Below are 24,607 nucleotides of genomic sequence, written 5' to 3'. Positions count from 1 at the left end.
CGCCACCGCCAAGGCGCACGGGACAGGCCCAGGGGGCACGGGTTAAGGACACCCTGAACCAACAACACAAACCCAAACTGCTATAACTTCATATAATATCCTGTTGTGATTGGTCAAGATTGCATAGGTGACGGTGTCCCTATTAAAGTTGTCTCTTTTTTTACTTTAAATCTTAATTTTATGCTAATAATTAAAGTATATATACAGTACTTCCAGTGATTCAGGTTGGGCCAGCTGTAGAAGAAAGGGGGTTCAGGCCAATCAGCTCTCCCATGATGCCTCATATAATGAGAAAAGCTTATTTTATTAAACAATTTCTGTCATTTAAATTGTATTACATTAGACAATATTGGTGGGACTTATAACAAATCGATCCATAATGGACACTCAGGTGTAGAACTTTCTCTGTCGATCTTCAGGTCCAAAAAATCTCCAGTCAGATTATCACTGATGGAAACATGAATTGCTTCTTTGTTCACACAGATGGCATTGTGCACTTTAGTAGTGACAAGAGACAACTGGTCTTATATTTGATAAAGGAGAGAACTGTCATTTGTTTTGTGAATCAAAGGACACTTTTATAACATTTAAAGTAACAGAACAGTTCTCATCCCAGCTCAAAATAAATGTGTCACACTTTGTCTCCCCCGGATTAATAGCATACCCTGTGACATCTAGTCAACAGTCAAATACTTCATGTAAGAAATCCTGAATGTGTTGAACATGGAAATATTCTTGAGTTGAACCAATAAGTCTATGTGTTCAGGAAATGCTGTATTTGTTCTATGTTTGAACAATCAGACAGCTGAATTCTCTATAATTGAGTCAGAAGGAAGTGAAAATTGTTCATATGTCGTGTCTCAGTGTTCCACTGCAGACAGTCTTGTGTTTGTAACGTAACTTTGGAAAATGTCTGAAGAAGTTCTTGATTTATTCATGTGAACCTTCTCAGGCCACATTGATGACATTTCACCAGACAGAACAAATTCACACACAGAGAAATTATTCAGAATTATCTTTGTTTTTATTGTCTTTTTATATTCTGCTTCATTAAAACATCACAATTTAAATCAGCATTCACACAACAAAGTCATGAAATGCACATTTTATGTCTGATTCATTCTGTTTCCTCAGCAAGGTCCCAGGTGTGACGACAGGTGCCTCCTGCGGCTTTCCTATGAACAGAGAATCATTCAGTTTCTTTAGAGTTGGTCAGAGAACTGAAGGATGAAGGTAGAAAATCTCTAATTAAATCTCATTGTAATTAAATCAGTCAGAAAACTTTGTTAAAACTGTATTTTTGTTATTGTGACTGAAAGATTTCTTTACCTTTCAGAGTAGAATCACTTACAGTTTTTGGCGTAACGTTTTTCATCAAATCCACACACTGGACCAACATTCTGAAAAATGTGTCAATAGAATATATGATACACAACGTTAATATGAAAATCAGGTCACAAATATGAATTTTTTCTCCTCTTTCTTTGTATTAATTTGTACAACATGAACATGAAACAAAGTTGAAGCTGTTGTTTTACCTGCTGGTCTGATTCTCCCTCTGACAAAGAACATGAAACACAATTTATTGTCTTATTGAAGTGGTTACAGCTCATACATCCAATGTACTGCATGGAATTAGTGATTCTATTTACCTGAAGGGGAGAACATGATGGAACATGGGCACGGGCAGCAACAAGCCATTGTGTTCAGCTGCAACAACACAACCTTAGAGTCAGTGATATTCTTTGTTCCTTGGGAAACTCATCTCTTCCTGCCCATTTCAAACACATGTTCACTAGTGAACACAGTCACTGTAACGGGGATCCAAGAAAGACCTGGTTCCACTTCCACTTTCTGTCTCAACATATAAGAAGGACTGAACAGTTTGTCAAAGCTGCAGAGAGCGAGACTCTCATAGTCTTCAGTTCTTAACAAGCTCTCTAACGACACCAGTGCTAACAGTTATGTGAAATTCATATACTAACACATTGTCTGTGGAGTCAGAATGTGATTGAAGGTGGTGTATGCCATCCCATAAAGAACACTGTGCCCCAGAAACAGGAGTCTTACCTTTGTAGTGGACGTCTTGCAGACAAACTGGGATGAAGTGGTAGAGAGTCAGTGTGAAGAGGCTGCTTAAATAGGTGCAGGCATGATGGGGTGAGGTCAGCTGGCAGTGGGTGAAGTAGGGCGGATGAGGGGGCGTGTCAGTCAGGTGATGGAGGAAGGAGAAGGCCTGGGGCACCTGGAATGAAATGTGTTTGAGGATATGGGAATGTTGCTGGATGTAGAGACGAGAGACCATGTGACAAACATGATGTTGATACCAGTGGAGATGCTGCTCCCAGTTTACACTGTAGAGTTAAACCAGTTCAACCAAATTAGACTTTTTCAGTCGGTGTGTCAGAAACTTTGAATTACTCATTTTTCAACCTGAGAACATGTTGACTATGTGTAGCAGGTAAGATTAGATTATTGATTCGGTCGGGTGAATAAGGGTGCTTCCCTTTAATTGCGTTATAAGTCATCGATGGTCGATCAATAGTACGTTGAGGATGGAAGCGAGAATCTCAACAGGAGGACCTTCGACCTGGTGTCCGTGTATATGGTAACCAGTCAAAATGACTGCGACTACATGGGTCTGCAGCAATACACAGCACTTATGATGGTGAGAGTGTGCACAACTACGAGTCATTAAGACCCACTGAACTGTATTTACCTTCTTGTTCATCTAGACTGGATTACATGTGATTTCATGTGAAGTTTCTTCATAAAAGTTTCTTAATAAAATGTATACACAACAGTCCCATTTGTGTTGCTTTATTTGGCATTACCTATGTAGATCATTTGAAGGAAATGTTGTTTGGTTTAAGTCTTGCTTAGCTGTACAAATTGTGAACTTGAGTACCTGCTGGTGTTCACATATGAATAATCAAATTCCAATAAAAGTAACTAATGAGAAGACACACCTTAATGATCAATATACTCCTGCCAGTACATCTTTGCTAAACACACCAGAGGCACTGATGTACACAGTATGAGATTATTTTTCCTGTGGGTAAACTAACATACTCCAAAATGCTCATGTTTGTTCTCCCTGTTCTGACTTGTCTCATAAATAAAGATCTCCGTTTGTTTGTAGATGGCTCCACATCATGAGACCGAACTACTAATGTCATTGGTTCTACTCATAAAGTTTTTCATTCAGAGTCTTTACCTGCTCACTATTCAGCCTGAGTAGTTCTATTATTGTTCTACCTGAGGAATGTTGATTCACCAGTGATAAATCTGTAAGCATTCATTCCAGGTGTGTGTTTGGCATTGGTCCTTTGGGAAAGGTTGAAAAATATTGAACCTTTCTTTATGAATTCTGAGGGGAACCCTCCCACTGCGCTGTAATTACGTCCCGCTTCAAAGCGTTGATGTGTTGTGATTGTCAGTGTCCGTCTGTCTGTCCGTCCATCCATTCGATCGTTCGTTTGTTCATTTGTTTGTTCGTTCGTCTGTCCATTCGTCCACCAAATATCTATGCAACCGTTGCAGATAGAAAGATGAAACAAAAAGCACATCACTCAGGCAACAAAGGGGATGAAAATGAGATGATGACCTTGACCTTGAGAAAAGTAGGTCACAGTCAAATTCATATGCACAGTAAAGATGAATGTATCCACCAGTTCAAGACCTGCGTGAATGAAAATGTTTGGAGTGTAAACTGGCAGTGGAGAGATGCCAGCTGACTCTTGAGAGCGGCCAAGGTTTCCTTGAGCAAGGCACCATCCCCTAAATAAGCTGCTCATTTGGTGCCTCTCTCTGTCGCTCTCTCTCTCTCTGTCTCGTATATAACATTGCTATAACATCGTATACAACATCGCTGGTCTCACCACAGTTTTGTACACCTTTCCTTTCATTTTAGCTGAAACTCTTCTATCACACATCACACCTGACACTTTCCTCCACCCGTTCCATCCTGCCTGGACACGCTTCTTCACCTCTTTTCCACACTCTCCATTGCTCTGGACTGTTGACCCTAAGTACTTCAAATCCTCCACCTTCTTGATCTCTTCTCCCTGTAACCTCACTCTTCCACTTGGGTTCCTCTCATTCACACACATGTACTCTGTCTTACTGCGACTAACCTTCATTCCTCTCCTTTCCAGGACAAACCTCCACCTCTCTAGCTTCTCCTCCACCTGTTCCCTGCTCTCACTGCAGATCACAATGTCATCTGCAAACATCATAGTCCATGGAGATTCCTGTCTAACCTGGTCTGTCAGCCTGTCCATCACCATAGCAACAAGAAGGGGCTCAGAGCTGATCCCTGATGCAGTCCCACCTCAACCTTGAACTCCTCTGTCACACCTACACACACCTCACCACTGTCTTACAGTCCTCATACATGTCCTGCACCGCTCTAACATACTTCTCTGCCACTCCAGACTTCCTCATACAATACCACAGTTCCTCTCTGGACACCCTGTCATCAGCTTTCTCCAGATCTACAAAAACACAATGCAGCTCCCTCTGGCCTTCTCTGTACTTCTCTATCAACATCCTCAAAGCAAATACTGCGTCTGTAGTACATACATATATATATATATATATGCACAATCTGATGAGAAATTGGTTACTGGAACAAGACACACATGGACAAGGGCAGAGAATACGGAGTTGTTGGAATGCTACTACACCAGTAATCCCAGAGAGAGGGGATATATGGGGCGGATGTGGGACCAATGGATGCTTCGAAACCCACAATCAAGGCTAACAAAGAAACAGCTGTTAGCCCAGTGTTCCAACATCCGTAACCGGAAACTGCTGTCACAACTAGAGAGCGATGAAATACTACAACAATGCTACGGCAAGGGGGAGCCAGGACGCCAGGTCAGCGGGGGGATATCACCCCCCCTCAATCCGAGATTGGGTACCAAGCCCCAAGAGACATACATAGCCTCAATACAAGAGCTGCTGACCTGCGAAGGAAGATCGTGACCCAAATGGAAACCTGGAGCCTCCGACAAATACTGAAGCTAAGTTGTCAAGTACCTTCAGAAGATCTGCTAGAAGATGTGAATGCTGCAATAAGAACCATCCCCACAGGGAACATAACTGAGACCAACAAGCTGATCCACAGTACAGCAACAGTAATCCTCGAGATGCTGGGATATAAGATCAACACGGGGCATAACAAAAAATACCCTCCATGGAAGAGACGGTTAGAGGCCAAGATAAAGGCGACACGGAGAGAAGTCAGCCAGCTAGCCGAACTACAGAAGGGGAACATGGTGAATAAAGGGGTACCCAGGAAATACAGCAAGCTCTCCATGCCTGAAGCACTCGAAACTGCCAAACAGACACTAACGGACTGTAGAGATACACCAAGGAGATAGAGGCCAGGAGAATAAACAAGACCTTCTCCAGTCAACCAGCAAAGGTGTACTCTCAGTGGCAGGGAAATAGCATCCTGCCAGACCCACCAAGAGCTGAGGTGGAGAAATACTGGAAGGGCATATGGGAGAGAGAAGCATCACACAACACCAAGAACTCAATGTGAAAGTGGAAGACAACCCTGGAGACTAACTCCAAGCCAATTGCCCAAGTATTATCACCACTGCTGTTCTGTATAGGCCTGAACCCCCTCAGTCACATCATCACAAAGAGTGGCTACAGATACAGATTCCGAAGTGGGATAACAATCAGCCATCTCCTCTACATCAAGCTGTATGCCAGGAATGAGCGAGAAATTGACTCACCCTTCCCCCACCCCAACTGCCAGACCCCCCGGCCGGAGGGATCAATGTGCCACGCCCCCACACACGGCCATCAATGTGGAGCAGGTGATGTCTGGGTTGAGGAGGCTTCGCCCAAGGAAGGCGGCCGGACCAGACCAGGTCCCCCCTAGACTCCTCAAGGCCTGTGCTGCCGAACTGGGCGGACCCCTACACCAGGTCTTCGACCTCAGTCTCCGGCTGGGGAGTGTCCCGTCCTTGTGGAAGACATCCTGCATCGTCCCTGTACCCAAGCGGAGATGCCCCACTGACCTCAACGACTATCGACCAGTCGCTCTCACCTCGCAAGTGATGAAGACCCTAGAGCGACTGGTCCTGGAGCTCATGCGTCCCCAGGTACAGGGCGCAACGGACCCTCTCCAGTTCGCCTACCGGCCACAAGTTGGGGCTGATGATGCAGTCCTGTACCTCCTCCACCGGGCCCTCTCCTACTTGGATGTCAGGAGTTGTGCAGTGAGGGTGCTCTTTTTCGACTTCTCGAGCGCCTTCAACACCATCCAGCCCCGGCTCCTGCAGGACAAACTAACCTCCATGGCTGTGGATCCCTACCTCGTGAGCTGGATCACGGACTATCTAACAGACAGACCCCAGTACGTCCGTATGGGGAACTGTCTGTCATCAGTGGTGACCAGCAGCACCGGGGCCCCGCAGGGTACGCTACTCTCACCCCTTCTCTTCACCCTCTACACAACGGACTTCCAACATAACTCGGGTACGTGCCACATGCAGAAGTTCTCTGATGACACTGCAATTGTGGCATGTATCAAGGGTGGTGGTGAGAGGGAGTACAGGAGAGTGGTGACGGACTTTGTGGGGTGGTGTCAGCGGAACGAGCTTCAGCTAAACATCTCCAAAACCAAGGAGATGGTGCTGGATTTCCGGCAGGCACCACCCTCCCCACAGCCAGTAGTCATCGGGGGTAAGGAGGTGGAGGTAGTGGGGACTTATAAGTACCTGGGGCTGCAGCTGGACAGTAGACTGGACTGGTCGCACAACCTGGACTGTGTATACAAGAAGGGTCAGAGTAGGATGTACTTCCTGAGGAGGCTGGCCTCCTTCAACATCAGCTCTAATCTGCTCAGACTGTTCTACCAGTCCATTGTGTCCAGTGTGCTGTCCTACGCCATGTGTGTTGGGGTGGTGGTGCCAGGAAATGGGACACAGAGAGACTCGACAGGCTCATCCGGAGGGCTAGCTCTGTGATCGGTCAGGATCTGGACTCAATACAGACTGTTCTAGAGAGGAGGACTATGTCCAGGTTTAGATTGATCCTGGGTAACACCACCCACCCCCTGCACACCACCTACACCCAGCAGAGGAGCTCCTTCAGTGGCAGACTGCTGTCACCAAGCTCCTCCACTGAGAGACTCAGGACCTCCTTTGTGCCTCGTGCCATCAGGGGGCACAACCACTCTCTCAGAAGGAGGGGGTCTGAAGCCGCAGGGTCATCAAGGTCGGGTGAGAAGGGATAGACGTGGGGGGCCTGGGACGCACTGTGGATGCACTGTGGGACACTTTGTGGGGGTCCTTAATCAGTTCACTGCTCGGTTCATCCACGTGTTACTGATCACACTTCATCTACACCCAATGCTCTTACTTCTCTTCTTCTCCCATGTCCCTATGCTTCCTTCCTTTTATTCTAGGTTCTTCTGTTTCCTGTTGTTATAATTATGTAACAGCATGTAAATAATTTAACTTATACAACGTCTTTTGGCTGTGCCATTACTTTCTGTCATTGTTATGTGTATTTATTGTATCTCTTGCGAGCAGATGTCACCTGAATTTCCCTTGGGATCATTAAAGTATCTATCTATCTATCTATCTATCTATCTATCTATCATTCGGATTAGACAAATGTGGCCGGATGGTATCAAGAAGGGGCAAGATGATCAGAACTGAAGGGGTTGACCTACCAGGGGGCAGGATAGAAGACATCAAGAACAGCTACAAATACCTTGGAATCCCACAGGCTAATGGAGGCCGCAAGGAAGTCATCCACAGCCAAATACCTCCGGAGAGTAAGGCAAGTCCTGAGAAGTCAGCTGAATGGCAAGTACAAAGGTCCGAGCCATCAACATGTATGCACTGCCGGTCATCAGACACCCCGCTGGGATCATAAGCTGGCCAAAGGAGGAGATAGAAGCCACAGACATCAAGACTAGAAAGCTCCTCACCAAGCATGGTGGGTGATGGCAAAGCAAGTGACAATCACGAGGTCAAAAGAACTGCACAAGGAGCTCAGAGACAGAATTTTGGCAAGGCACAGATCCTGTCAAGGTTACAAAAGAATTGCTGCAGCTCTCAAGGTTCCTAAGAGCACAGTGGCCTCCATAATCCTCAAATGGAAGACGTTTGGGACGACCAGAACTCTTCCTAGACCTGGCCGTCAAGCCAAACTGAGCAATTGTGGGAGAAGAGAGAAGAGCCTTGGTGAGAGAGGTAAAGAAGAACCCAAATATCACTGTGGCTGAGCTCCAGAGATGCAGTAGGGAGATGGGAGAAAGTTCCACAAAGTCAACTATCACTGCAGCCCTCCACCAGTCAAGGCTTTATGGCAGAGTGGCCCGACGGAAGCATCTCCACAGTGCAAGATATGCAAGGATTCCCAAATCCAGGTGTGAAAAACTTGTTGCATCATTCCTAAGAAGACCCATGGCTGTACTGGATCAAAAGGGTGCTTCTACTCAATACTGAGCAAAGGGTCTGAATACTTATGACCATGCGATATTTCAGTTTTTCTTTTTTTAATAAATTTGCAAAAATTTCTACATTTCTGTTTCTTTCTGTCAAGATGGGGTGCTGAGTGTACATTAATGAGAAATATAATGAACTTTTTTGATTTTAGCAAATGGCTGCAATGAAACACAGAGTGAGAAATTTAAAGGGGTCTGAATACTTTCCGTACCCACTGTATATATAATGTGCTGCCATGATAAGTGCATGGAGGGTTTCACCCCAATTCCAGCACCCTGAGGCTGTACGCTAAGCGGAAAGAGGGAGGCCGAGTACTAGTGAGCATCAGGGCCACTGTCCAGGATGAGACATCAAAAATCCAAGAGTACATCAGGAAGATGGCCCCAACAGATGAACTGCTCAGTGAATGTCTTAGACAGCAGAAGCCTGAGGAGGAAGAGGAGGAGGAGGAGGAGACAACATGGAGGGACAAGCCCCTACACGGCATGTACCTCCGTCAGATAGAGGAAGTGGCTGATATCAAGAAGACCTACCAATGGCTGAATAAAGCTGGACTGACAGACAGCACAGAGGCACTGATCATGGCAGCACAAGAACAGGCCCTAAGTACAAGGGCAATAGAGGCCAATATCTACCACAGTAGATCTGACCCAAGGTGCAGGCTATGTAAAGAAGCCCCAGAGTCAGTCCAGCATGTGGTAGCAGGGTGTAAGATGCTCGCCAGCTCAGCATACATGGAAAGGCACAACCAAGTAGCTGTGATAGTGTACAGGAAAATCTGTACCCGGTATGGACTAGAAGTACCCAAATCCCAATGGGACATACCACCGAAGGTGGTTGAGAACAGCAAGGCTAAGATCCTGTGGGACTTCAGCTTCCAGACCGACAAACAGCTACTGGCTAACAAACCGGACATAGTGGTGATGGACAAAGAGCAGAAGAGAGCAGTGGTGATAGATGTGGAGATTCCAGCTGACGCCAACATCAGGAAGAAGGAACACGAAAAGATTGAGAAATATCAAGGGTTGAAGGAACAGCTGGAACAGATGTGGAAGGTCAAGGTTAATGTGGTCCCCGTGGTAGTAGGAGCACTTGGGGCAGTGACCCCCAAACTGGAAGAGTGGCTCCAGCAGATTCCTGGAACAACATCTGAAGCCTCAGTCCAGAAGAGCGCAGTCCTAGGAACAGCTAAGATACTGACAGAACCCTCAGACTCCCAGGGGTCTGGTAGAGGACCCCAGCTGGAGGATGACACACAGATACCACCCCACAAGGGTGAGAGGGACATTTTTTTAGATTTTTTTTTACACACACACACACACACACACACACACACACACACACACACACACACACACACACACACACACACACACACACACACACACACACACACACACACACACACACACACATATACATACAGTATATACAGTATACTAGTGAATAATTATGAAGTTGAATATGTAATCCATAGTAAACTACAATCATGTGGTTTTTTTAGCATCATAGAGGTGGACATGCAATAACAAGGAAGTCCAATCTGTTGTTCAAACAGCCAGAGAGCTACAGATGAGCAGGGGTCTGGAGGGCAGAAAAATGTGAAATGCACCTTTAAGTTAGTTAATTTCTCCATGATGTGTGTTGAGATGTAGTTGTTCTTTGATTTATCATCAAGGGGACACGACCGCCTCACAGACAATCACTGACGGATACATGAATCATCCAGACAGATGGTATTGTGCAGTTTGATAATGAATAATCATAGCTAGTGTTTTATACACATTTGTATTTGATATGAGAGCTTGTGAGTTTGTATATGAACCAAAGCACTGTGTTTGTAGTGAACGATAAAAATTAAAATTAAAATGTCCGCCCACTTTGACAGAGATGAGACAAGATTTGTGGATTTCATTTCCTCCACCAAGAAGGTTAAGTTTAAAGTTTAAAGTTCAGTTCTGTCTGATTACACAAAAACTGCTTTTCATGTCGTGAACATCACCACTGCACTCCCAAAGAGGAAACGGGTAAATGAGGTCCAACCCTTTAGGAACTTTTAGTTTGGAGTTTTTTAGTTTGCCCACAGGAATAATGCAGTAATGTCATATTGAATATCAATGTGTGTGTTTAGGATTGATGTATTGAAAGGGTGTGTTGACCATTTAGGTGTGTCTTCTCATTAGTAACGTCAAATATGGATTTGATTATCCGTAGTCAACATGTTCTCAGGTTGAGAATAAACAAGTTTCTGACACACGGACTAAAAAAAGTCTCATTTGCGTACCCACTGTACGCAAATTAACTCTACAGTGTAAACTGGGAGCAGCATCTCCACTGGTATCAACATCATGTTTGTCACATGGTCTCTCGTCTCTACCTCCAGCAACATTCCCATATCCTCAAACACATTTCATTCCAGGTGCCCCAGGCCTTCTCCTTCCTCCATCACCTGACTGACACGCCCCCTCATCCGCCCTACTCCACCCACTGCCAGCTGACCTCACCCCATCATGCCTGCACCTATTTAAGCAGCCTCTTCACACTGACTCTCTACCACTTCATCCCAGTTTGTCTGCAAGACGTCCACTACAAAGGTAAGACTCCTGTTTCTGGGGCACAGTGTTCTTTATGGGATGGCATACACCACCTTCAATCACATTCTGACTCCACAGACAATGTGTTAGTATATGTATTTCACATAACTGTGAGCACTGGTGTCGTTAGAGAGCTTGTTAAGAACTGAAGACTATGAGAGTCTCGCTCTCTGCAGCTTTGACAAACTGTTCAGTCCTTCTTATATGTTGAGACAGAAAGTGGAAGTGGAACCAGGTCTTTCTTGGATCCCCGTTACAGTGACTGTGTTCACTAGTGAACATGTGTTTGAAATGGGCAGGAAGAGATGAGTTTCCCAAGGAACAAAGAATATCACTGACTCTAAGGTTGTGTTGTTGCAGCTGAACACAATGGCTTGTTGCTGCCCGTGCCCATGTTCCATCATGTTCTCCCCTTCAGGTAAATAGAATCACTAATTCCATGCAGTACATTGGATGTATGAGCTGTAACCACTTCAATAAGACAATAAATTGTGTTTCATGTTCTTTGTCAGAGGGAGAATCAGACCAGCAGGTAAAACAACAGCTTCAACTTTGTTTCATGTTCATGTTGTACAAAATAACATTAGGAAAGAGGTGGTTTTTGATATTTGTGATATGATTTCCACAATAATGTTGTGTATCATATATTCTATTGACACATTTTATCAGAATGGAAGTCCATCATATGTTGGTCCTGTGTGTGGATTTGATGGAAAACGTTAAGCCAAACACTGTAAGTGATTCTACTCTGAAAGGTAAAGAAATCTTTCAGTCACAATAACAAAAATACTGTTTTAACAAAGACTTTCTGACTGGTTTAATTACAATGAGATTTAATTAGAGATTTTCTACCTTCATCCTTCAGTTCTCTGACCAACTCTAAAGAAACTGAATGATTCTGTTCATAGGAAAGCCGCAGGAGGCACCTGTCGTCACACCTGGGACCTTGCTGAGGAAACAGAATGAATCAGACATAAAATGTGCATTTCATGACTTTGTTGTGTGAATGATTTAAATTTAAATTGTGACGCTAATGAAGCATAATGTAAAAAGACAATAAAAACAAAGATAATTCTGAATAATTTCTCTGTGTGTGAATTTGTTCTGTCTGGTGAAATGTCATCAATGTGGCCTGAGAAGGTTCACATGAATAAATCAAGAACTTCTTCAGACATTTTCCAAAGTTACGTTACAAACACAAGACTGTCTGCAGTGGAACACTGAGACACGACATATGAACAATTTTCACTTCCTTCTGACTCAATTATAGAGAATTTCAGCTGTCGGATTGTTCAAACATGTAATAAATACACCTCTCACTCTCATTTTTCACTCTTAACCTCACCTGCTCCCCCAGCTATCCATTTTCACCTTCCATCTCACCCCTCACCTGACAGAATCAGACTTAATGTGTTGTTAATGATGAAACATAGAGTCGATAAATGTTAACATTTAAAACAGATGTCAGACATGTTTTACATCAATACTTTTATTTCTGTTAGACATAATTGATCAGTTTCTATTTCATCAATTATAAAACTTTCGCGTCATCCTTGTATATTTTAGTGTTCACACTGAGTTGGCTCAGAAAATGTTCACATTTTGCTCTGCAGACGGAGGGACGTCTTAAAAAAACAACATTCATGTGTGAGGAGTCACCTGGAAGTTATCAGAGTTATGCCTGAGTACGTTTCAAACCTCCTGTTCCCCAACTAGGTAGCCCAAAGTGGAATTAAACACATCAATTCAATGTTAAGGCATCACATGTGTTTAAGAGTCAGTCCCGTCAATTCAGCTGTTTGTGGACGGTACTAGAATGATCAGTAGACATTTGTGACATTGATTGATTGATCTACCACAGTGCACTGGCGTCGTGCCCAGAGTGTACCCTGCCTTGTACCCTGCCTCGCACCCTAAGTCCACGGGAATAGGCTCCAGCAACCGTGTGACCCGAACACACGGTTGCTGGAGCCTATTCATTCATTCGTTGAAAACGAATGAATGAATGAATGAATGATCTATAATTCAGCATTTGGCAAGAAAATGTGTGGTGGCTTGCAGAAGTTGAACCTTTCCATTACTTTCTGACCACATTTAATTTAATTTAATTTAATTTCAAAAATTAAAAATTAACATTAAATTAAATTTAAATGAAACAAAAACATATTTTCTTGGAATTTTATGTAAAAGACCAAGATCCATAATTGCAAGTACTTTATCCAAGTTTCTTTGTACTTAGGTCATGATTACTTTTACAAGCCACTGTACGTGTGGACATTCCAGTTGAAGTTGTACAGTCTGTGGGTCTGAAGGCACACACGGTTTACTTCTGGAAGCTGGAGGCTTCAGACACGAGTCCAGCGTGAGTCGAGGTTCTAGAGTTTTGAACGAAGGGATCCGACCACAGGCTTGTTTGAGCAGAACTCCTTCCACCAGGACGGCCGCTCCAGCACCTGGCTGCCCTGCATCATCACAGACCACAGGTTCCTGTAAATCTGCAGATGAGACAAAAACATGATTAGTCACAGAATACTGACAATACAATCACATATCAGGTAAATGACACGCTGCAGCGTCGTGCTGCCATTTGGTCGGTTTTAATGAGGCAGAATCTCGCAGGTGAGTCTCGTGACGAGAAACTCACCCGTGATCAAAACATGACGGCGATTTCCGTTTGAGAAATGGATAAATTGTGAATATTTATTGCGGACTGGCAGTGCATGTTTTTCAATCAATCAAGTTTTATTTATATAGCAAATAATCATGGCAACAGACATTTCAAAACGGTTTAACAGACAGAAACCCAACTGAACGCTACAGAGCATAAGCGACAGTGGCGGGGAAAAACTCCCTCATTGAGGAAAAAACTCCGGACAGGACCCAGACTCTTTTGGGCGGCCATCGGTCCTGATCAGTTTTTAAAATTATTTTTAAAATTTTCATTCTTCAACCAATGAAAAATGAGAACAAAACCGTGCTGCATTTATATTTTGTTGGTTATCTGTTTTTTATATTGATGAACGTGTTACTAAAGAGTGTTCAGGGATTAGCATTAGCATTTTTAGACAAGTTACTTGTGTATCTAGTTTGTTAGCACAGATGTGCACCAGAGAATCATGCCTCTGTTTTTCTTACCTGGCCATCAGCATTGCCAAGAGGTGAATTGAGAATGAAATCAGGAGGTGCAAGAACGTCCACTAAGGCTACAGCATCATCCTTCAACTACAGGAGGGATCCAGGGACAGAGGAGGTTAACAGACAGTCAGAGATGCAACATCCTGTGACATCATCATGTTTGTGCCTCTGGCTTCCTGAAAATCTTGCTTCTTGTTTTGTGATTATATCTCATCAGGTTTCAGAGATGTGAACCAAAAAAGGTAGAAAAGTGAAAATTTGACCTTGACGTAGTTTTCCAAGGTCAAGGTTGTGATCTAATTTTCATCCCCTTTGCCTCCCTGAATATAACGCCTTTTATTTTATCTTTCTATCTTATCCGGTTTTGAGATACAGTATGTGCAAAAAAAAAGTACAAAAGTTGAGATTTGACCTTGACCTAGTTTTCTCAAGGTCAAGGTCATCGTCTCATTTTTATCCCCTTTGCTGTCTGAGTGATGTGCTTTTAGTTTCATCTTTCTATCTGAACGGTTGTGGACAAACTAACGGACGAACACACGAACACTGACAACTACACTCGTTCTTCACGTTAATGCTTCCAGGAACCACACGCGAGTAAAGAATTCCACGATAGACCAACAAAATATTTATCTCATTATTTAGGGTAATTTAAACATTCTGACCCCCCCCCCATACTGATATTACACCAGCTTCTATCTGTATTACCATTAAAACACTCTGACAGACTGTTTAAAACACTTTTTGTGTCTCACAGAAGTCAGACACTCACGGAACCGAAAGCACTTCCTGATGTCGTCAGCCAATAGAATGCACGTACGTTATCACGTGACTGATTACGAAAAAATCCGCGATGAGGTGAAGTTGCCAGTGTTGATGTGTGAATGTACAACACATCACCGGTTGGCGGGATGTAACGGGGGGACTGAGAGGGGGGTGGAGACAGACGTCTACCTGGGAGCAGAGCGTGATGATGCTCATCTGGATCAACTCGGCAGGTTTTTCTCCGCTGCAGTAATTACCTGAGCAGAAACAAACCATGTTACTAACTGGACTCATGTTCTACAAGTGTCCTCTCAGAGCCGCTCCTGAATCTGGTTCTGATCAGAATCCTCTCCACAGGCAGCTGAACCGATCTCCTGGTGGATTGTCCTCCTATAGACTGGTGTACCTACCCTGGTACAGTGTGGCCATGTGGCTGCTGAGGCTCCACAGCCCATACAGAGCACACAGCTTCGTCAGCACGGGTCTGAGACCGGCCGGCGTGTCCTGATCAACAACACGCTCGTAAAACCTCTGGAGACAGTTGTGTTCAATGTAGGCCATGGCCAGAGAACGGCAGAAGTACACCTGAACACACACACACACACACACAAGAACCTGATGCTGTTAAATCATAGACCTGGTCTTTGTCTCAACACTGGTGATATGTTCTCACTCATTTAACTTTGAATCTGTCTTTCTCCATCTTCACCTGTGTGACGGAACACAGGAGCTGTTCTTCTCACCTGGCTGTCGTTTCGCGCCTCAAACTCATCCTTTCCAGAGGCTTTCTGCTCCTCCAGCCTCTTCTGGCTCTTCTCCAGCAGGAAACACACCAACCACCTGTAGGCCGCCACCGGCACTGGATTCACAGGGGACATTTAAATAAATGACCTTGATTCCCTTTCACTTGTGACATTGTGACCTATGACCCCTATGAAAAAAATTGGTGAGTTTGGACCTGATGTGAACCCGATTCTGGACAAATGATTTGTTGTCATGGAGAAAACAGTTCAACACCTGGGAGATTACAGATAATCCAGTAGCAAATTATTGGTGAGAGCTTAATGAGGGGGTGTAACGTGAGTGAAAGTAAAGAATAAAGACACAAAGAAGGCGGTGCTTTAATCACACACCTGCTGCGTCCATACACTGCTCCACTGTTGCTGCTGGAAACCTGCTTTCCAGGATGTTGTGGAAATCATTCAGGAAGTCTACGGAGTGAAGAGGAGACTCAATCCGGGCGGCGCCTGCAGAGCAAAAAGAAGGAAATGACTCTGCTGCCCTACGTTAACCCCTGCCTGTCACATGGGACTGACCGTGTTGTTTGGCGTGCAGCCAGCCCAGCAGGTAGTTGCTGGTCTGTTGCAGCAACACGTTGTTGTCTCCCTCATACGTGCAGTTGGGATCGTTGTCGTTCCTCAGGTCACCCAGTCGGTTCACTGGAGAGAAAACACATTATTGTTCTATATTTGTGGGGTCAAGAGGTCAAGTTATAAGAGTCCAACCTGCATCATAAGTCTCATGACCAGCATATTAGAAATTACAAGTTCAAGTTTTAGCCTACTCAGTTAATTTACAGTGAGTTTGCTAAGGATTGCGTGTGTGTGTGTGTGTGTGTGTTTCTGCACATGCGTGTGACTGACTAGCCAGGTATCCGTGCCCCCCACAGGCCTCCCGACACTCCTGAATGCCCCTCTGGGCGCTCCAGGAGCCCAGCGGTTTGCTGCTGCAGCTGATGGCGTGGATCTCTCTGCCCAGCTCAGACTGGAAAACACAGAAACACGTTTTCAAGACTAGAATTTATGTCCCAGGATCGACCTGGATGGAGACAAACGTAACATACGTGGTGTTTTACGGACCTGTCTGTCGCTCTTGTCCCTCATCAGAAGGCCCATCTGGAACTCAACGAAGTTCATGAAGATGGATTTGGAGAAGTTCTCCAGGGCGTACGCTGCTGCCAGGTATGGGATCAGACGCCATTGCTGGAGGAAACACACACACATGATGAATGTGTGTGAAGCTGTGCTTTGGTCACGTGTGTCTCTGCTGCTTCAGCTCCACCTGCAGCTGGTACTCCAGAACAGGAATCTCCTCCATGGGTTTGGGTCCAAACTGCCGTCTCGTAGCCGAGAAGCGGATGGCGACCGTCAGCGCCAGACTCAGGTTGATGAGAGAAATCCTGGTGATGGACACCCTGCCCGCTGACAGGGCCCCCAGAGACACCCCAAAACGCTTGTTGGGGTCCTACAGGACAGTGGAGAGAATGTGTGCTCCATGGGACACGAAGATAAATGCATTACAAATTAAATAAATGACGGATTTCCTGCTGACCTTGAACGGGGTCACGTAGCAGCCGTCAGGAGTAACGTCTCCTGTCCTGTTCAGCAGATTTTCACGAGGAATTCTCACGTTATGAAATGAAGCAAACCTGATGTCAAAAACAGAAACGTGACAACCAGGACAGGGAGTGAATCTGGGTTATTTTTTTAATGCTTGTAAAATATTTCCATTGTTTTGTTGGCGATTGTAATTTGACCAAAGTGTGAATTTCCATTTTTATCCTCATCCTTTAATGCTGGTCAAACCTGAAGGTGATCTGTTTACACCTCTGGTGGTCTGTTACCACACTATGTGTGACCTTTTTTATTTTTGTGAAATGGCCATAAAAATAAAAGTTTAAAAAATGGCTATAAATAAACAAACAAACAAATAAATAAATAAATAATGTATAAATATTTTTTCAATAAATTAAAATAAAAAATATATAAATAAATGTATAAAAAATATATAAAAAGACAAATAAAATATTTTAAAATGGCCATAAAAATAAAAATAAAAATAAAAATAAAACACTTCCTGTTTGGCAGTGGTCAGGTGTGTACGAAGCTTTTTTTTGTTGGTCCAGGACATTTACGCATGTGTGCCTAATCTAGTTTAACTAAAGGCTGTGTTTCAGGGAGCGTGTCCATTTCAAAAGATCACACCGTTCTAAAAACACAATGACCCGCTACAGTGGATAACAGCCATGATAAGAAAAATGGATGGATGGATAATAATCATAATGATGGATCAGATCTAGGTGGAATACCCATTATCCAGTCCATTCTGGCCCAGCTTCTTGCCTATGTCTCCAACAAGAACTCCAGGTAGAGCCAGTAGAGTCTTGGGATCTCTTACCTGCAACATAATGGTTGTACATTTACTAAATGAGACACATGTGCAAAATGTCTTTCCATCAGTGTTGGGTTTCAACCTCCTGGGACAATTATTCAGTCATTAAAAGTGACTTTGGTCCAGAGACTTACCGGGACGACGAAGGAGTGCAGGCCGTGACACACCTGGTCAGGTGTGTAGAGCTGAGCGAACACCACAGCGTGTGTCGCTGTCTTACCCAGGTTCCCCACCCAGAACTTAGCCGCCTCGAAGTCTGGGGAGTTGATGACAAACTCCTAGCAAGGTAGAAAAGAATGATCACCTCAGCTTCTGATCGATCAGAGGAAGAAAAACCAAACCCCTCTGATAAATCAGCATTTTCCTGCTGTTAATGGCTGAATCTGTACCGGCAGGAGGGAAGAGCTGCAATCAAGTTTGGGTAAACGGTGTGTAATTTGTGAGTACGTAAAGATAAATCAATAACAAAACAAAATACACTCCAAAACCAGCAGTAATATGAACCTAACAGTTTGAAATCGTCGTGGTTGACAGAAATCTGCGAGAAAAAATAAAGAATAATCAGAATTATTATGGAATGCCATCAAAAAATCCATATGAATGCATTTTTTGTGTGCTGACCTGGGTGGTGGGGTCATAGGTCGCCGTGGTCCTCATGGCTCTCGTGTTGCTGCCGTGACTCAGTTCAGTCAGAGCGAAGCATCCAAACGTCTAGAGACAGACGGAGGCACTTTGAAACTCTTAGTTCATCTCTAAAGACAAACCACTGCAACATGTGTGGATCAGTCAAGACTGTTCACCGTCATGTCGTCACAGTTCTTAACGTGTTTGCTGTGTCTCTCTGATCCCGTGTTCGCCACAGTCGCTCCAAACATCTGAAACAGAAGATGAACCCTCGGTGCTAATACTGAATAATGTCTGAAAACATCTGTTTCAGCTCAACTAAAAAATGAAAGCAGGTTCATGTCTTATCAAATAAACGATCATTTGAAACTATATTTTTTACAACTCACCCCTTTGTTGAGGAAGTACTTGGTGGCGACGCTCCAGTCGTACATACCCAGACAATCATTGAGCATCACAGATTTCCAGGGGTTGGTCATGATCTCCTCGTTGGTCAAGAAGGAGTAGCGAAAGAGTTGCTTCACCCTGTGGTTTCAATGAGAAGGTCAATGACCTGAGGTGCCGTGAGGATGAATTCAAGGATGAGTGGATGAAATATTCTGTGATATTGATAAAACAGCACCGGAGGAAGGTCAGTTCTCTCATCTTCTCCAGAGGGACGTCTTCACCAGGATGACGAGCAAACAGTGGGTCGTTTTCAAGGGTCTTGAACACGTGTTGCTGAAGGACCGAAGAGAAAACACATGAGATATGAATAGAGAGTGAGAAACTAGTGGAGCTCAGACAGGTTCCTTTATTGATAAGGTTATACCGTTCAAGAACAACAACTACATCTCTCTATTACAGTGTTGTAAATATCAAAGCTCTTCAAAATCTTTTTGCCTATTTTCAACAGTTTTTGACAAAACATGTTCAGTTTGACCAACAATGCACCCAGTTCTCCACACGTCTACCAACAAATAACCAGGATGTGGATTTAGTAATAATTAAACCAACATGTGACACCTTGAATGAATGATTTTCCTCTCCCTCGATGAATTTCAGCATTTCTTTCCAATTGAAAGAGGCTTTTCTCCTGTAGGAATCCAGAGGGCCAGTGGGAAGGTCCGGTACCTCATGATCCATCTTCTGTTCAGACTGCAGGTTCCTTCAGCAAATGTAGATAATGTCTATACAGCTTGAACTGTAACAGGCAGCAACAGGGACAGGAATGTCAGATCAACCAACTTAATAACAGAATATGATAACCGTTAGTGAAAGGTTCACGTCCAGATCTGGATATGTTTGATTGTTCCAAGAAGAACAAGTTTGTTTCTCGTTTGTGGAATCCTCGTTTGAAGAGTGTGAACTGAGAAACAGTGTTTGTATCAGGTGATAACAAATGGTCCATTGTCAGTAAAATAACTAATGTCAGGCTACAGCTGACACGTTTCTTACAAAAGAAATATCCCAAATTGTTAAGGACCATTTTATGCTTTGTCATAATAATAATAATAATAATAATAACTAAAACCTACCTGTGAAGGTAATATTTACTATGTCTATTGAAGCCTATTCAACTTAACAACATGGAGCAAGTTGGAAGTGAACAGGTTTAACAGGCTCACTGACTACCACATGAAGACATATTGTCTTTCAATGACCACCTGAGAAGAGAAAGAATAAACTTCACACATAAAAATGTGCGTTCTGCGCTGATCTGGGCTACCTGTGAGCTCTGCCAGTGAAACAGGGGTCACAAACACAATAACCTGTTCTAAAAATAGCTCATCTAGGCTCCAAGTGAGCTGCATCCAATTTGATTTTTTTTATTGTTCCATTTTAAATCACATTTCCATTGGTGAAAATTTGAAAATGACATGATTTGAATTTTAAAAAAAGGTCAGAAAAATGTTTCATATGTTGTTGGTCTTGAAGGATTATAACCTTTTAGTTAAAGGCAGCTTTGTACAAACAGCAGTTTTATTTTCCATTAAGACTCCCAAAAAGCAACCAAACATCCTGGCTCACATTTTGTTCTGCAGACTTATGACAGTAGAACAATTGCACAGATTTTTTTCCATTCCATTTCCAAACGGTTGCTCATGTTCACACCTAAGAGCAAATAATATTTGCTACTCAATGTGATTTACATGTTGTTTGACTGGGGAGCAAATCCCCTGCAGAAGCTCACAAAAAGCAACTACTTTACGTGTCATGAATACATTTGGTGTCACTGCATTGTTACAGCGTTTTATTACCGACATAATAAAGAAAAGGCGTAAAGTTCATCTAATTTTATGCGGGCAATTTATTATCTGTAAGAATTCATCGGCTATTACTTTCCTGCTGGGTACAATAGATGGAATCAGAGAAAGTGGCAGCTTTTAAATTTTATTTCTGGGGAGGCAAAACTTGCAATTTATGCGTCCAGGAAGAGGAGAATTGAAAACAATACCGTTCCAGAAGCAGCTCCTGTTTTCTGCTGTAACATCAGATGTCGCTTAAAACTAGAATTTGGTTTCTATAAATTGACAAAAGACCTGAATAACTTTAGGAACATCTGGTGTCACAAAAATGTCCTGTGGACTTTAGTTGATGACCACCTCACTTTTGCAAACTTCCTGTTATAATGCACTAATTTTCATATTGTATTTCCCTTTGTTTCTTGGTGTTTAATGTTTTTGAGTGTTTAGTGTTTTTGAAATTTCATCTAATGAAAAATTGTAAAATGTTCTAAATGTTCTAAATGTTAAATGTGATTGAAGTTTGTTTGGAAAAGATCTTCTGAGGCACTTAAATGCTTTCATCTGATGTAAAACTGCAAAATGTTTGAATGAGATTAAAGTGTTTTTGCAAAAATCAAAAAAAAAATCCCTTGATCAACACTTAAGAAGAAGAAGATACACTTTATTGATCCCCTAGGGGAAATTACATTTGTACACTTGTTGGGTTTTTTTTTTTTTAAATAAAAAAATATCAAGAAATGTGGTTCTGCATGTAGAATAACTAAAACATTCATATTTAAAACCAAACTGAAGGCCCGTCGTTGTAATAGAAACAGCAGTTTTGCAGTAAACTCTTTTATTCACGGTGAAGGTAACCTTTGGACTCACCTGCTGCCGGTCTGGGTCAGAGTCCAGTTCCCGGGGCTCGCTAAGCCCCGACCCTCCAGGGGTCACCCGTCACACACCCGCTCCTTCCGGGGCTGTGGACGTCAGAACCCGCTCCAGAACAGACGCGCTAGCTGCTCCAGCCCCCCCGTCACGTCTTACCTGTGGAACAGAGCGGCTTTCTCAACTCCGTGGTGCCCCCGCCCGCAGCGACCGTCCCGTGTTTACCTTGATTCACGTGAACACGTATAGCTTCTAGTATACAGGAAGCGCTCTTCGACCGGAAGTTAGTGTCACTTCCTGTTTGTACCCTTCAGAGTAAGAGCACCAGTCAGTCCGCCAGTAAATGTTTGACCGACTGTTGTAAATAGAAACGCTCAGCCGAACTCCAAATGGAGGTCCTTTTGTAGGTTTATTGTGAATATGAGCATTAATGATGGCGTTTGAGTTAACATTTATCCAAACTTTTGGAGGGGGAAAAGTCTTCTGTGGAGTGAATTCTGCAACAGCACAGACAAGAAAGCAGGATTGGACACAACCGAAAATGAAATAAAAATTTAACAAACCAGAAAGAGTGGGTGAATTTTGTGAGGCTATGATTGTTTGTTATGGGTTTAATTGATGCATCTGTTAAAGGAAGTAAATAAAGCTAATTACTAATTACAGTCTTTATGAGACTAAGAATTACTTAGTTGAAATTGATGAGATTTCCGTGCAGGCAAACGTGTGGATTATACTTTTGTTTCGCACATTGATATTGTGATTTTGTCTTTTTTTGAATTTTATGTTTCTTTGCAACCTCCACTTCTACTCACTTTGTGGGTCATGGGGGTGCTAGAGCCAATCACTGCAATGCGTTGCCAGCACGTTGAGGGAAAAGTTACTTATACAGTACATCAAAATATATATATATTTCAGGCTGAATGTTATATATGGTGTAATACTACTAATGAATGTTTAAATTACATTCTATTGACTTTAAATTACACAGCTGGGGACAAACAGACTGACAGATAATTGATCCCGATGGAAATTATGTAACTTGAATTACGGATTATGACTAAAATGTGTCATAAATCAAAGATTGAGAAATTTTGAAATGTAGAACTGTTCCAAATAAAGACATTCATTCATCACATGAAGACAACCGTTTATTAGAAAGCAGATTGTCAGTGGCTCGCATCTCACAAGTTGTTTTCTAGCTTGAAGTCTTCCTCACAGTGCTGAGACTTAGAAGTCATCTCATAGACCAGCTTGTGTCTTAAGTCAGGTTTTCTTCTGGGCTGAGTTTCACACACTGCACGCTTTTCATCAAGTTTTTTTTACAAGATAACAAGCAAGGCATAAAATGAATACTATAAGTCTTTACATTAGATTATAACTTGTTAAAAACTGCCTTGACCCATGAAGTGGGTCTAACTGCTGGGCGATGTTGCAGAGTGAAGTCATGTCAGGATGTCCACGGCACTCAGCAGGGTCCAAGACAAACGCATGGATTTAGAACGGAAGCATGAGATCTAATCAGCACCCACACAGTTAATGGAACTCCTGTTATCTGTGTTTACCCACCAGCTGCTTCCATTCAAAGTCAAAAAGAATGGAAATCCAAAGTAAAATGTTTTATTTTTCAGTTTTTTCACTGCTCTCCCGTAACGATTCATCAATAAGTTGATCTCAAACGCTGCAGCTCTGAGCCTTCACACACCAACAGATGTCATTAATGCAATACTAAAATTTGAGGTTGTGTCTCCAGTACATTATTTCTAAATTAATTATTTAGATAAATATGTATATTTAATAGAAACCACATCTACTTTTTTTTGGGGGGGGGGGGGGGGCACCATGCTTAGAGTGACCTTTTGCACATCAGAATATTATTTTTTTAAAAAGCCGTTTTACAATTCTGTCTTGTTGTCCGAACAGTGACGGACAAGATTGGAATTGTTTGGGGGTGGAGCGTCACATATTCAAACAAAAAAGGGTTTCTTATCATATTGACACACTTGAGTATTTGGATGTTATTGATTTGTCTTAGTTGTCTTTGATTAGTTTTCACGCTGTGGTTCAATCTGTGCTTGTTTAAACCCGACAGTGGTGGAATCTACCTTCCACTAACACTTAGCAGAATGAGACAACTCAGCACGTCGCCAATGTGAATGCATCAGTCAACGGGGTAAGAAACGATATGAACGCATCACTGCCTGTATGATGATGTATTGTAATAATCTGGCTGGACCAGAGAATTATTCCTGTTTGTTTACAGCTCCATTGCTGCCAATAACAGAATACTGGCTAAAAATAAAGGGTAATAAAACAGGATTACAAAGGGATGCAAACCCAGAGCAGCCCTGATAACTCGAGCATGAAGCACTCCAACGATATTTAATATCTGCTCATTTCCGACTTGTGTGGCTGGCGTTAGCTTAATTTGTTTCTAGTTTGGATGCATTCTATTGTCACAGCTTCCTTCCTCCAGAACACAGACTCGGGGTTTAAGGGTAGTAAAAACACTGTTTCACGCTAAAAATCATGATGTCCAGGAAGGCGTGAGGTGAGGATACGCTAACGCACATAGCTTCAGATCCACACGTCTGGAAACGAAATCCTTTCACCCATGAAGACCTAAAAATGCATCAAATAAAATGGCAAAGATCTAAAAAGTAAAGATGAATCTTGAAATGTTTTCATGTCCAGTCTCTGGCCCACAGCCAGTTAGCAGTTAGCAGTTAGCTCGGTTTCTAGCCACGGA

General features: G+C 43.0%; 1 protein-coding gene across 3 annotated transcripts; it reads right to left on the bottom strand.

The window, feature by feature from the left end:
* Positions 1–1,002: 1,002 nt before the first annotated feature.
* Positions 1,003–22,134, bottom strand: acox3 (acyl-CoA oxidase 3, pristanoyl). 3 transcript variants are annotated; one of them, XM_068307790.1, is made up of 25 exons: positions 22,087–22,134; positions 21,862–22,020; positions 19,772–19,949; positions 19,389–19,486; positions 19,156–19,291; positions 18,943–19,017; positions 18,764–18,853; positions 18,277–18,420; positions 18,060–18,148; positions 17,303–17,399; positions 17,033–17,215; positions 16,831–16,953; positions 16,615–16,735; positions 16,288–16,410; positions 16,105–16,218; positions 15,715–15,830; positions 15,382–15,556; positions 15,161–15,228; positions 14,210–14,296; positions 11,927–13,569; positions 2,071–2,245; positions 1,653–1,710; positions 1,539–1,558; positions 1,352–1,400; positions 1,003–1,175 (listed from the first exon to the last, which is right to left on the bottom strand). In XM_068307790.1, exons 3-20 carry the CDS (start codon positions 19,889–19,891, stop codon positions 13,450–13,452), a joined length of 2,079 nt encoding a protein of 692 aa, XP_068163891.1. In that variant the 5' UTR covers positions 19,892–19,949; positions 21,862–22,020; positions 22,087–22,134; the 3' UTR covers positions 1,003–1,175; positions 1,352–1,400; positions 1,539–1,558; positions 1,653–1,710; positions 2,071–2,245; positions 11,927–13,449. The 3 variants fall into 3 exon arrangements, with proteins under 3 accessions (XP_068163891.1, XP_068163892.1, XP_068163893.1); XM_068307791.1 differs by having other exon boundaries at positions 19,772–19,913; positions 21,862–22,094; XM_068307792.1 differs by having other exon boundaries at positions 1,330–1,400; positions 21,862–22,093.
* Between the last annotated feature and the right edge of the window lie 2,473 nt (positions 22,135–24,607).

This window comes from Antennarius striatus, chromosome 23, assembly GCF_040054535.1.
Source record: "Antennarius striatus isolate MH-2024 chromosome 23, ASM4005453v1, whole genome shotgun sequence".
Classification (NCBI taxonomy): domain Eukaryota; kingdom Metazoa; phylum Chordata; class Actinopteri; order Lophiiformes; family Antennariidae; genus Antennarius; species Antennarius striatus.
Note: the sequence above shows the minus strand (reverse complement) of the source record. Positions and strands in the feature narration are given on the sequence as shown.

Coding starts and splice junctions, on each gene's coding strand:
- acox3 (XM_068307790.1), bottom strand. CDS start 19,891: ATGGATCATGAGGTACCGGACCTTCCCACTGGCCCTCTGGATTCCTAC. Junction 18,421..18,763: donor CCTATGACCCCACCACCCAG/GTCAGCACACAA, acceptor CTACCTTGCTAG/GAGTTTGTCATCAACTCCCC. Junction 16,954..17,032: donor TTCTGGAGTACCAGCTGCAG/GTGGAGCTGAAG, acceptor TGTTTCCTCCAG/CAATGGCGTCTGATCCCATA.